The sequence below is a fragment of the Callorhinchus milii genome, unplaced genomic scaffold (assembly GCF_018977255.1).
Source record: "Callorhinchus milii isolate IMCB2004 unplaced genomic scaffold, IMCB_Cmil_1.0 Scaffold3, whole genome shotgun sequence".
In the NCBI taxonomy this organism is placed as follows: domain Eukaryota; kingdom Metazoa; phylum Chordata; class Chondrichthyes; order Chimaeriformes; family Callorhinchidae; genus Callorhinchus; species Callorhinchus milii.
Window position 1 is genome coordinate 70,814,109 of NW_024704744.1, and position 13,711 is coordinate 70,827,819.

Genomic DNA, 13,711 nt, shown 5'->3' on the forward strand with positions numbered 1-13,711 from the left:
TCACTGTGGTAGCAGGCGTTGACAGGGATTTGGTCATGTTTGTAGACAGGGCTGTGTGCGGCGACACAATTAGTGGCATAATTACATTATTGTATTGCCAAATGTTTTTTTTGATTGTACTTTCATTAAACATTAACCACAGCCCAAATGTTTATACTCCAACCAATGTAGCATCTGCCCAATTGTGAACTTTCTACTCTCCCTCCTTCCCCCCGGGTAATTTGGCTTCAATTGAACACATATTCGGGAGCAAGCTGCTCCTTGCATTTTAGACCCTTTCTGAAAACTCCCCAGAAGAATGTCAGGCATTGCCCCATTTAGCACTGATTTTAAGTGCCACCCAGAATGAGAAATATTTTGTGTCAAATGTATTTTTGATACTCTTTGACCACTTTTGCATTCTTGAAAAGAGGTCCCAATTATGGAAACAAGGCTGGGTGTCTGCACCTTTTAAAATTAATCTCTCAGCAAGAAATGGCAAGTGATAGCACCAGCTCTTTATGTTGGAGTAGCAATGGTATACCGTAATAAACTGTTAAATACAGTAAAAGGAGGTCATTGTAACTGAGGGCGCTTAAACGCACTCCCACAGCGTCCTTGTCTGGATTATTCAGTTCACCTGGGGGAGTGCAGAGGTAATGTTTAATGGGGAGAATGATGGAGTACCAGTGAATGGGGCTACGATTATTGTATGAAAGCAAGTCAAGCGAGACGAGAATAGAACAATGTAAATAGTAATAATGAAACTCCATGCTGTAAATAGATTAGAACAGAATGTCCATACCTCAAGCGGTGGTGAAAGATACAGGCTTGCACTGGCAGACAGCCACTGTAATTAATAGAAACAGAATTACATTTCCATAGTCTCTCTAATATCTATCTGTTAGCCATTTTAGAGCAGTTCAAATGGTTAGGAGCAGTCTGTTTGGGAAAACAGCTGTAATGGGCAGTTCTTATGTCTGATGTTTCATCTGTTTAAAGATGAATTCTGGAGATAAGCCTGCTTGGGATATCATTTGGCAGTTGCAGAACAAGTGATAACATCGTGCAATAACAAGGAATATAAATTATTTTTTTTACTTTGCAACCTCAAAGGCAAGATCTGGAAGTACAATTCTCATGGTGGGTCAGGTTGTTTTGTACACAGACTTTATGAAGAAAGTCAAATACCTAAAATTGTAATGTTGAATTCTTAGATCAGACCCATATTCTCACCAATTCGCCCGCACTCCTTCCTTCCTTCCTTCCTTCCTTCCTTCCTTCCTTCCTTCCTTCCTTCCTTCCTTCCTTCCTTCCTTCCTTCCTTCCTTCCCTCCCTCCCCATCTTGTTCACTTTTTTCTTTACCAAGTATTTAATAAACAGAAGCTTTTTACATTCTGTAGGAAAGCAACCAGATGCTGAGGCAACTCCATTTTAATAGACTCCACTCTCATTCAAACTTTCCACAGTTTCACCATGATGCTCAAATTCTCCTTACAAAATGGGTTTGGTTCCATTCTATCCTTAGGTACTGTCGGCCATTCATATAGAAGCACTTTACGTGGAGTCTTGTAGCTCAGTGGTCAGAGCACTCGCCTTGCAAGCGAGACACCTGGGTTAAATTCCAGACAGGGCAAAACCTTGGGCAAGTTTCCTTACTCCACACCTCTAATAATAATCCCTCCAAAACAAAACAATAATAAATTGGTCATTTCCAATCCACGACTGTTTGTGGGACACTGCTGTGCGCAATTGGCTGCCATGTTTCGCCCACAAATATACAGTCAATTCACTTTACAGTATATTCTGTGAAGCGCTTTGCGACGTCGAGAAGACATGAAAGCGCTATATCAAATGCAAGGATTATTATTATCATTATTATTATTTACAGCAGGTGTCTCTGGATAATGATCAGAGGCCCTAAATCACTCATTAACTTAGCCTTAAAACCATCCTCTTAAAAACATGAGACTGCAGAAGTGGCTTCCAAAACCAGCCTTCAAATTAATACCAAATTTCAAAATTCTGCAAGGTCTTAAATTTTATGACAGTGGTTTTATGGCTAAGACTACGATAACTTTTGCACCTCTGGAGTGGGCACCTTGATTGAAATTTTCCCTCCTTTAGCAAGAGGTATTTTACCTCTTTGATTACTGCTTATTGATTATCTGCTAAAACGGTGTGTAACACGGGTGAAAACGCCAGGTTTCAGCACCATGGACACATCAGCAATTTTGTACGGAGAAGAGAGCTGCTAATCGTGGCCAGTTCGACCAATCAGAATAACCGACATGCCCTAACTTTAGTAGAAAATTCCTTTTATGCACTCACACAACACAGCTAAATGTACTTCTCATGTATGCTTACTTGTATATTTACTTAACAAACATCTGCCACCATTCAGGATGACATTTTTCAGTTTTCTCTTTATTTTTCTTTTGCTGGATTGAACCAGACCCGCCCCTGCTCTCCATCTAGAACGTGGTTGGCAGCTGCTTGGCCTTTGCCATGACGTGTGCTGTTGGAGCTGCTAGTTATTGGCTGGCCTTGCTTTCCTCTGCTGGCCTGGAGCGGTTACATTCCCTCCTTTTCAATATCTATATGTTCTATATGTTCAATATCTATCTGCTCCCTCTTGGTGACATCATCCGCAGATATGCGGTCAATTTCCACATGTATGCGGACAGCACACAGAATGTCTGTCAGACATCAAGTCCTGGATGAGAACTAACTTTCTACAGTTGAATGTTAATAAGACCAAGGCCCTCCTGATTGGCTCCCGCACCAGGCTCCGTGACTCTATCACCCCCATTCTCGCCCGACTCCACTGGCTTCCCTTCACACAGAGGAAACAGTTCAAGATCCTGGTCCTCACTTTCAAATGACCTTGCCATGGCCATGGCCTTGCTCCCCCCTACCTCTTTGACCTCCTAACCTCCTACCAACCTGCCCACTCACTACGCTCAGTGAGCTCCGGCCTGCTTCATGTCCCCCGCCTTGTCCACCCCACCATTGGCGGGCAGGCCTTCTGCCACTCTGCCCCCACTCTCTGGAACTCCATCCCAAAGTCCCTCCGCCTCACCCCCTCTCTTGCTTCCTTCAAGACCCGTCTCATGACCCATTTCAAGATCCTCCTCTTTGACTATGCCATCGGTCACCCTCTTTCCCCCCTGCCCACCACCCTCCCGAATCCCAATCCCCAGCTTGGGTCCGAAGAACTGATTGTCCAATGCCTTGGGACGTCCTCCCAACGTGAAAGGCGCTGTACAAATGTAGATTTGTTGTTGTTGTTATTCTGATTGATCGAGCTGACCTTGATTGACAGCTCCCCTCTTTAGAGAATATTGCTGGTGTGTCCATGGTGCTGAAATCCAACGTTTTCACCCACATTACACACCATTTTAGCAGATAACCAATAAGCAGTAACAAAGGAAGTAAAGCACACACAATGCTCAAAAACCACTCGCACACTCCCTTTTTATCTCACCACTTTACCAACAAAGGTACAAAAAGGTCATAGTACACATGCATACGATGTATAAAATATAAGTATTGAGATCACATGCCCAATAACAATGTCTATTACTCAGTTTTTATTTACTAATCAAAAATGCAATTTCGCCGCATTTGGGTACTCAGTTTGCCACATACAATGGACAAATCTGCTCCTATTGTGTGGTAATGTAATTCCAATCCAGGAAATACTGCCCACAGGCATAATAATTTTGCTTCCCTTGTGGTGTGAAATTGGCTTTCCCTACAGTGAAAATACAGTTTTACTTCTTTTGAGGGTGGAATAGACTTGCTCCCACAGTATTTGTTAAATCAATTTCTGTAAGAACGAGATGATGAGGGCTGGCATACATCTGTAAGCATCCATTTCCCTGCAAAATGCAGTTACTACACTTTACAGAAATCCTGTGAAGCATGTTGAGGCGTCCTCCCGACATGACAGGAGCTATATCAAATGCAAGGATTATTATTAGTGGGATAATTGATATGTTTGCATAAGGCAAACTATGCCTCATGTAGAGACTGGCATAGGGGTTGTAGATAAACACATAAAAGAGAATGCCTAAGGTGCAAGAGTGGCACTGGAAGCATTAGTGTATATGTAATCTCTTAATGCAAGCTCAATATTGAAGAATGCCTATTGTTGTTTTCAGTCTTTTGGGGAAGTACCACAACAATTTTACATTTATACATGCCTTTTACATCAGGAGGACATCTCAAAGCACTTCACAGAGCCATAGCATTTCTCCTCAAAAGTCTCACCAGCGATTACAACGTATAGGTAAGATGCATAGAACTCTCAGTTTGGTTTGGATACTCTCAAGCATAGTGATGGGTTTCTGCAAGTGTAAGAAACCCAGATGATCAAAACTGAAGCAAACATACTCAGAATGTGGTTTCACTTAGGGCTTTCTATGATTCTGGTTATAATTTGTGTTCATTGATGCAGAATGATAGCAAACTAACATAGCCACGTTTAAGAAATACATTGATCCTGAATTTGAGGATGAGCCAACAGCCAGTTTAACTTTCTTTGACATTTATTCCAAGCTCTTGCTCTACCTTGTAGTTCTCGACAATCATTGAAAAGGCGGAAATGGAGGATAAATAACAGGGCTGATAATCCAGCATCAGATTTTCACTTCAAACATCCTGTTGTTGACAATCAACTTGTTCACAGTTTTTTCCAAATGGAGAAACAATCACTGGCTATGTTTGAACTGTCATTTAAATGTTAAAATAATCAACTGTACCGATGACCAAATTTGGATCTTGACTCCCATTGATAGACCAACTTTACAAATTGATTTGTTGAAGTGCAACTTGTTACAAGGAAATGTCAGTATTTCCGAGTTTTATGTAGATGTTCTGCAATTATTAATGACTTTGCTAATGGAGTGTGTATCTACTTGTTACTAACATCTGTATGGGACTTAGCGTCAGTTTTGTAATCCCCATTTTATCTTGGACTCACTAATGTGAAAAACTCCAGTACGAGGGCGCTTTTTCCCCCTCCATGAACATTCTTTGGTCAAGTGCACCATAAGTCAACTCCAGTAAATGATCTATTTCCAAGTAATTTCACTTAACTTCAGATGCCTCCATTTCCCCAACAGGCTTTGGACTATATGATCAATTTGGGTCAAACTGCACTGGTTTGTTCTGTCAACCCAAACAGCTAGAAACCGGGATGAGATGGAACACAAGGCACTCCCTTCCCATTTGAACTGTGCCATGGAATCTCTAATATCCAAATGAACATGCAGTTCAATGTCTCATCCAAAGGACGGCACCTACAAAAATGCAGCACTGCATTGGAGTGTCAATATGATTCCTGACATGGGGCTAGATACCACAGGCAAGAGTACTGCCAACTGAGTCAAGGTGACACCTGCAAACAGTGTGTGTGGAGGGTTCAATTACACTTTTTCCCTGGATTTCACTGTTAGCGTTTAAAAGTGCTATATCAAATGGAGAATCTAAGGATTGTAAAATTCAAGAATTTTATTTCATAGTCAAGTAAGTGACGGTGAGGGAAAAACTAAAAAACAATCCATATCTGAAATTACAGAAGTTAAGGATAACACAATGTTCAACATTTAAGTTTTCATACACAAGTGTAAATTGTTTGCTTACTAAAGCACTTTTACGATTGGGTAGAACATGTCAAACACACAACCTTTCGATAAAATGACAAAACCCTTTGGGCTTTTTCGCTTACATTTAAAAAAAAGTGTGCCAAACTTTTGTTTGTGAAGACCATGACGCTTTAAACAACACCTACAAATTTTACGATTTTCATTGAGTTCTATCAGTGTCCGCGGACTGTGTATTTGTGTACAAACTCTGAGCTATGGAGTACAGTAATTAGAGGAGGGCAGTCGAGTTTTATTGCCCATGTGCATACGCACATTTTTTGTCAATCAGTGAAATGAGTGTCTTAAGCCTGAATTGGTGTTAGCAAAGCTACCAAGCTGTAACATCAAAAGGATGGTGGAATTGAATATACAATGTCAGTGTCAGTCTGGCTCAGTTGGTTGTGGGTTCAAACTCCAAGTCAGGATTTTGCCTGACACTCCAATACAGTGCTGGGGATGTGCTGTATTGTTGGAGGTGACGTCCTTTGAGTGAACGGTTAAACCGAAGGCCCGTTTGCCTGTTCAGGGGGACGTTAAAGATCCCATGACACTATTCGAAAGGAGAAGAGAGCTTCTCTTGGTATCCTGGCCAACAATCCATAGAACCATACAAATTTACGGCACAGAAGGCCATCCGGCCCATCGGGTCTGTGCCAGTTCCCTCAAGAGCAATCCTTCAGTCCTGTTTACACCATACTCCTGTAGCTGACTCTTTTTATGGTACCCAAATAAAAATTGGTCATTTACTTCACTGTTTGTGGGACACTGCTGTGTGCAAGTTGGCTGCCGCATTTGCCTACAAATATACAGTCGCTACACTTTACATAATTCTGCAAAGCGCTTTGAGATGTCTTGACAACGTAATAAGGTGCTATATTGAATGCAAGGATTATACTATTTACAATGGTTGGAGAAAAGGCAATAGAAATGACGTCAGTATATTAGAAAAGTGCCTTGCGAGGTAAAGTGCGACCCACTGGAACTCTGATCTGATCTGATGTCCTCAAACCAGCCATAAAGTAAATGACCAGACCAATCTGGGTAAGAGAGGATGAAAAAAAACTGAGGAGAGGACTCATGGCAACAGGAAGTCTGCTTCAGTTACACCCTCTTTTATCTTTTTATCAGAATCAATAATGGAGCCCAACTCACAATGAATCATTGTCATTGTTGATGGTGCAATTATTATTGGCGCTACCAATGCCATGGTTCAAATTCAATTACATCTTTCAAACATTTACAGCCTATTGTCATAACCACTGGAATGCAGTGCCATAGTTTTAGACTAAAGTGGGCATTGTATTAGCTTACTTCTCATCAGTGAAGGTTTGGTCCACCTTTTTGTTCATGGTTTTATTGCATTATAAACAGATCACTTCCTTTTCATTGCTGGGACATACAGTAAAGCAGCTCACACAGTGTTTGCCTTGTCTGCTTCAAATGCAAGGATGATTTCAGCAGCGAGCACTTAGAAGCATAGACATTTTCAGCAGAAAAGAAGGCTATTTGGCCCATTGTGTCCGAGCCACTATTACTGCTTATCTTTCAAAATCGACAGTTTTTGTTAGTACTATTTTTCAGCTCTTTCCTCATATTCTCTAATGCAGTGGTGGCCAACCTTTATAGTCGGACAAAAAAACAAAATTTCTTGATTTGTGCCATAAATCAAGAAATAGTCAGTCAAGAAAAAACTGAAAACACACTACTGACCGAACATGAATTTACACAAACTCGTGAGAATATTCGGGGGAGCCACTTCTTAATGGCCCTGCAGGGCACAGGTTGGCCACCACTGCTCTAATGTTTTAGCTGATGTGACTCAAAAGAAGGTAAGAAGCTGTTCAGGTGATCGGATAGACTTGTGATTCTTACCATCAGTTGCATTTACTCTATAAAATGTTCTTTCTCTTCTGATTTTTATATTTGCTGTTTGAAGAGGTCAATTTCAAAGAATACTATACTGCCAGAAGCTTTCCTAGTCTGACAGAATGGGAATCTGTTTCCCTGAGTCATGGAAATTGATACAGCATGGGTTTTGGGGGGAAATGGCACAATTTACATCCCTTATGATCCCTTCATGCTCTGCAGTTTACATTGGTTCATTGTGATATTTAGGTGAGATTTTGACCAAGATTGTGCAGGTGAATACAATACAAGATCGGGGCATGTTGGATACTTTATTTAAAAAACACAGTGCTTCAAATCACTATGAGGGGAACCTTGTATGTGCCTCACATTTAAACATGTTAATTGAAGTGGTGTCCTTGAGTTTCAGTGATAAAGAGGATTTCATTACAAGCAGGAGAATTCACAATGGGGTCTCTACAAATGTGATATATTAAACAGCCCTTAATATGGCAGGTTCTGGCACTCCTAAAAAGCAATTTCCTGTTTACTCTCAACAAAGGGTGCACTTTATCAAGTGAAGAACAAATGCAGATTTCCAGCATCTGTGTTTTTCTCCACTTCATCCTGTGTTTATTACCAATATAAAGCAGTTACTACAACCATTCACCTTCAGATATTTTTACAGCCTTTGGTCTTTTGAAAGTCTTGCAATAAATCCTGGTACCTCAATGTCATACCAGTATTACTGCAAATACAATAATGCAGGACATCTGAAACACTGTGTGAAGCCTGCTGTTCAGATATCATTGATAATGGCCATTAACATTTTTAAGCATTTCTTGCTATTAGCGCAGATTTGTTTTGTTTAAAGAAGCAGGATATTGATTTTATAGGTATAAAAAAATATTATTTGGTTTGTAACTACAGCACTGTTGTGTGGTGCAATGACTTCCATGCCCTTTTTTTGTTCAGCCAGTGACAATGATTGACACTCATTTTGATAGAAACTATGGGAAGAAATTATTTCCATTGTCGGTGAGTAGGTGAATAGAGGGCATCCATTTACAATAGTTAGCAAATGAGAAAATGGGGAGGTTGGAAGAAATTGTTTTCACACAAAGAGTAGTTAGGATATGGGTGCAGTGGATGAGGCAGATTCCATATTAACTTTCAAAAGGTAATTAGATTAAGTAAGGAAACGTTGGGCAAGTTTCCTTACTCCACACGCCTCTGTTTACTTAGAAGTAAGTAGGAACCCGGTTATTAGTCAATTGGTGGATCGCTTTTCCGGGGGTAATAATTCCTTCAAAAAAAATTGGTCACTCAAACCACGACTGTTGTGGGACACTGCTGTGCGCAATTGGCTACCGCGTCTTGCCCACAAAATGTACCGTCAATTAACTTAACAGTCAATTAACAGTATATTCTGTGAAGCGCTTTGAGATGGCTTGGAGATGTGATAAGGCTCTATTTCAAATGCAAGAATTATCCTTATTATTAGATAAATATCTAAAAAGAAGTAAACTACAGTGACATGGGGAAAAGGCAGGAAAATGGGACTGAAAGGATTGCTATTTAAAAGAGCCAGCACAGACACCAAGGGCCAAATAGCCTTCTTCTGTGCTGTAAATGTATATGGTTCAGTTAGATGTTCTGTAGATAGATATCCACTGGCATGTATATTCCACTTACGTTCAAACATCAGCTTAGCCACCTCTGGGTTGTTGGTTCAACCCCATGTCAGGACTTTGAGCTTGTACTTGTACTGACATTCCAGTGCATCTGCTGGGGAGTATCTGAATGAAACATTTAAACAAGATCCCATCTGCCTTGTTCAGGGGATCTTAAAGATTCCATGGCTCTATCCGAAAAGAGAAGGGCGTTTCTTCTAAGGCCCTGGCCAACATTCCCCCAGACAAAATTGGTCATTCACTTCATAGCTCTTTGTAGAGTAATGCTGTGGGCAATTTGGTTGCCATGTTCACCTGCAAATATACAGTCAATATACATTCTCTTCAAGAAGATAATAAATACTGTATGGTGCATGTGTGCTGGAGGATGTCTCAAAGTAATTCACAGGATTTACTGTAAAGAGTATACTGTAAAGTGACTGTGTATTTTGTAGAGAAATATGACAGCCAGTTTTCACAAAGCAGTGTACCAGAAACAGCCATGAAATGAGTAACTTTTTTTTATTTGGGGGATTGTTGGTCAAGACTCTGGGAGAAACCCCTTCTCATTTCGAATAGTGCCATAGGATCTCTAAAGTCCACCTGGACAGGCAGAGAGGAGCTCGGTTTAACATCTAACCTACGGTACCTTCAATGATCCAGCATTTCACTGGAGTGCCAGCCTAGACTGTGAAACTCAAAATCCTGATGTGGAGATTGAACCCATAACCTTCTGACTCGGAGACAAGAGTGATACTGAGCGTGCCAGGCTGAAACACTATTGATGAAATTCATGTTCTGTATCTGAGATGAGCACAGACTTGATTGAACAAGGACTTGATTGGTAGCCAGAAACAAACAGGAAAGGGAGTGCCTGTCTGAGAAGCTGGCTAAAACCAGTTAGTACATGGTTGGTGGTGTGAGCGTTTGAGCAATACTGTACACTGCAACTATTCTAAATCATGTGCTTGTCTTGCGTCTTAAATCATTCACTACCTTAGTGACGGAGAGGGGAATGCAGCCTGAATATACAGCGGCTATAAAAAAAATTTTTAGAATTATTTCATGTAAAACTTTGCTGCACCAAAATGAGAGAAATGAAATTCCTAAAGATCCCCTTGCTTTCACAATTCAGTTTTGAGACAGACCCAATTTTAGGTTAGCTGTCACTGTTAAGAGAGAATCCACAGATGTACACTTTTTCATTTGCCTTTAATACAGTATGGCCTTGTAATATTGTACTTCTATTATAGTACTGATTCGTTTATAACACCTTTGTGGCCCCATTCACTGCCCAATTGTACAGCTGGCCCACTTACTTGTTGTTCCGATTCCTGTACTAAAATGATCAACATCTCAGTCATTTGGTTTTCATTGGCATTATTATTAAATAATACTTGCTGGAAGTTTTATTATAATAATACTTGCATTTGATCTAGCACCATATGGTGTCGTCGAGACATCTCAAAGTGCACCAGATATACTATAAGGTGGTGTGACTGTGTATTTTGTGGGTGAATTATTATAAGGATAACGGTGAAAGAAAGACCAGGACTGAAAGTGTACATAGGTGATAGAGATGCCTGGAGACATTTTCTTGCATGTGCATTGGCAGTTTAGAGGACAGGCACTAAATACAATGAAACTACAGGTAAGGTTGATTTCCTTGCAACAAACTGACACTATTATAGTTATCTAAAAATAACTAATGGCAGATAAAACCACCTGGACAGACCCCTGTTGATGCCTTGATTTAATAATGTCCATTTATTAATCCAGCTTTATTTTGAAGTCCAGCCCATGGAGTGGGAACTTGGATTCAAATGGGGATTAGTGGTTATTAAAACCTGATGGCAACTGGCTGTGCATTATTCTGACCATCTGATGCCATCTAATTTGATGTGATTTACTGTCAGTCACTTTAGAGCCCAATTCCCACGAGTCAACTAGACTTCGGTATAGTCAGTAACAGCTTTCTAAGTGTACAAATCGTGGGCAAACCCAATTACAATTCTATGTAATCCTATTTTCTGTATTTAGTGTACATTGTACATCATCTCACAATTCTTTTTTCCTTGCTTCAACCTGAATTGAAAACTTTAGCTGCACAAAGGTCTTCTGCAAAGAGGAGAGGAAAAATGGCCTGTTCCCAGAGTGCGGTTAAGTCACCTGGGTCATTGTCCTTTCATTTTACTTTCATTATTCTTATGAAACCTTCTTTACTGACATTGACTGAAAAACTGCATTTGAAAATGAAAAGCTACGGATATTTACTCAAATTCAAGCTGAACTCCCCCTTTCAGAGAGAATGTGCCAGACAGTAATGGCCTTGTAGTGATCAAAACCCTCTGTCCTTTATCTGCTCCCAGATGTTACTCAGTTGTTCAGTCAGACCCGTGTTAGACTTTTTTTCTGTAAGTTCAATCCAGACCAACTGTAACACTTTCTCTGTAACATTTTTTGTTACCAATCGATGAATGCTCTTCCTTTTCTCATAATTTTTCAGATATGTTTGAATATTGATTACTGTCTGTTGTGAAGGGTGCTTCAATGTGAAAAGGGTATTTTTGTGATTCTTTTCTCGGTATGGCAGCAGGAAACAAAGTTGTTGCCTTCCTTTTGGATCAGTAAAATTAAACCAATGAAGACATTCAAGTTCAAAGTTATTCTTCCTTTCTTTGGGCCAATAATTCTCCAGATAAAATTGGCTGTTTATGGGACATTGCTGTGTGCAAATTGGCTGCGATGTTTACCTACAGTCACCAAACTCTACAATAAATCCCTTGAAGCGTTTCAACTATGTGATAAGGCAAAAGGGATTTCTTAATCGTAGTCTGTATGCCCACTATTATTTGCTACAGTTAGTGACTGAGAACGAATCAACCCAATTGAGTTAAGGAATTAACTTAGCAACTTGGCTCAGTTGGTAGCTCTTTTGTCTCCAAATCAGAAGGTTGTGGATTCAATCCCTGTACGAGGAGCTTGTCTCAAAGCTGTTCACAGGATTTACTGTAAAGTGCAGTGACTGTGTGTTTTGTAGGCTAACAAATAATGAATTTAACAAATAATAAATGTGATGAGTTCTAATCTGCAGTATTTCATAACAAATGGGAACTTGTTCCAGTAACCAGGAAGAAATCAACAGACTCATGGAAACTCTGCTCCAATCCCAACGACTTTTGGATTGAAATTCCCGTGGTTCACCAGGATATAAGGAATCCCTTTGAAAAATGCTGCAAATTAAATCCCACTATATTCTGAACTAATGCTTCATTTTTCATTTCATTTATGCTTTCAGGACAATTCCTTAATAAATTTAACACACTCTTTGACCCAACAGAGTAAGCAAAATGTTAAGCAATCAGTTCCATCTACAATTAAGATTAATATTGTTCAGATGTGTAACCTTTGTTTTGCTGTCTTCCTGAAGTTTTTGTATCTAATGCTATTTTTCCCCCATTCCCTCAGGATTTGTGGATTTAACCCTTCACGACCAGGTACAACTACTGGAATGCTGCTGGTTAGAAATTTTGATGATTGGTCTTGTCTGGCGCTCCATGGAACATCCGGGGAAACTCATATTTGCTCCAGATCTGGTTTTGGACAGGTATTTCACCTTAGCTCTTTAGTTTTCACAGATGTGGTTTTGGATTTGGTGCATCTTTAAGATACACTGGAAACTCCATTCCAATTTTCCATGTTCCTGATTATCCTCCGGACCTATATATTAATACACTGGTTTACAATCTTTAGCGAAGTTCAGACACTTGGAATATATCAAGACCTTTGCTATTGAACTGTAAAGAATCCTTATGGTGAGATTCCTTCTTTAAAAGTGCTAAGACCATAAATTGGGCACTCACTCTCAATTATTCGTCAATTTCGCCAGTGGTGAGTTAGGCAGCTATATAAATAAATAAATAAATAAATAACTGCAGCCAGGATATTGACAGCATGATCACTTAGGTGGTAATGACAAGTTAAGCCAGGGTCGAGTTTTCAGGAGTTTGCTATATATACATGCAGCTGGGTGATGTGATTGTGTCGCTGTGTGATGTGATTATGTTGCTGTTCAAGTGAGTAGTTTGCAAAGTGCTCTCCAGCTGCTTCTCGAGGGAAAGGTTACTTCTAACTTGCTCGCAGATTGTTATTAAAAGCTTTTTGACAAGAATTTATGTTTCAAAATGTTACTGTTGCTTGAAGCTACGTTCATACTTTGTTCTTAGTAACAGAGAAACATGAAGTGGGTTTTATTCTTCCAGCTTCACTAAACTTGGAATTAGGGCTGAAGAAAAGCAAACACCTGGAGCAGGCACAGAATATCCATATTATATGTTAGTTTAAAATATTTTTTTAAGAGATGAAGGATTGGCTCTCTAGTACCTTTTATAAAGGATTTAGGAACATTCTGTGTACTCAAGGTTAGTGAGTCCGGGGATTGAGCAGTGCTGAATGCTATTACAAATCCTGCAAGTTAGGCCCATCAACAGCAACCATGAGGAGCATCAAAGCACAACTTGATTCTGTCCTCACTCAGATCAACACAGGTTGTAATCCTACTA

General features: G+C 40.0%; 1 protein-coding gene across 4 annotated transcripts in view; it reads left to right on the plus strand.

Moving 5' to 3' along the window:
• Positions 1–13,711, plus strand: part of esr1 (estrogen receptor 1) — a 117,949-nt gene that overhangs the window by 71,602 nt on the left and 32,636 nt on the right. For all 4 annotated transcript variants that reach the window (XM_007894405.2, XM_007894403.2, XM_007894404.2 and 1 more), the window contains one exon: positions 12,618–12,756. In XM_007894405.2, the coding sequence (XP_007892596.1) occupies positions 12,618–12,756 (139 nt within the window). The remainder of the gene's footprint in view (positions 1–12,617; positions 12,757–13,711) is intronic.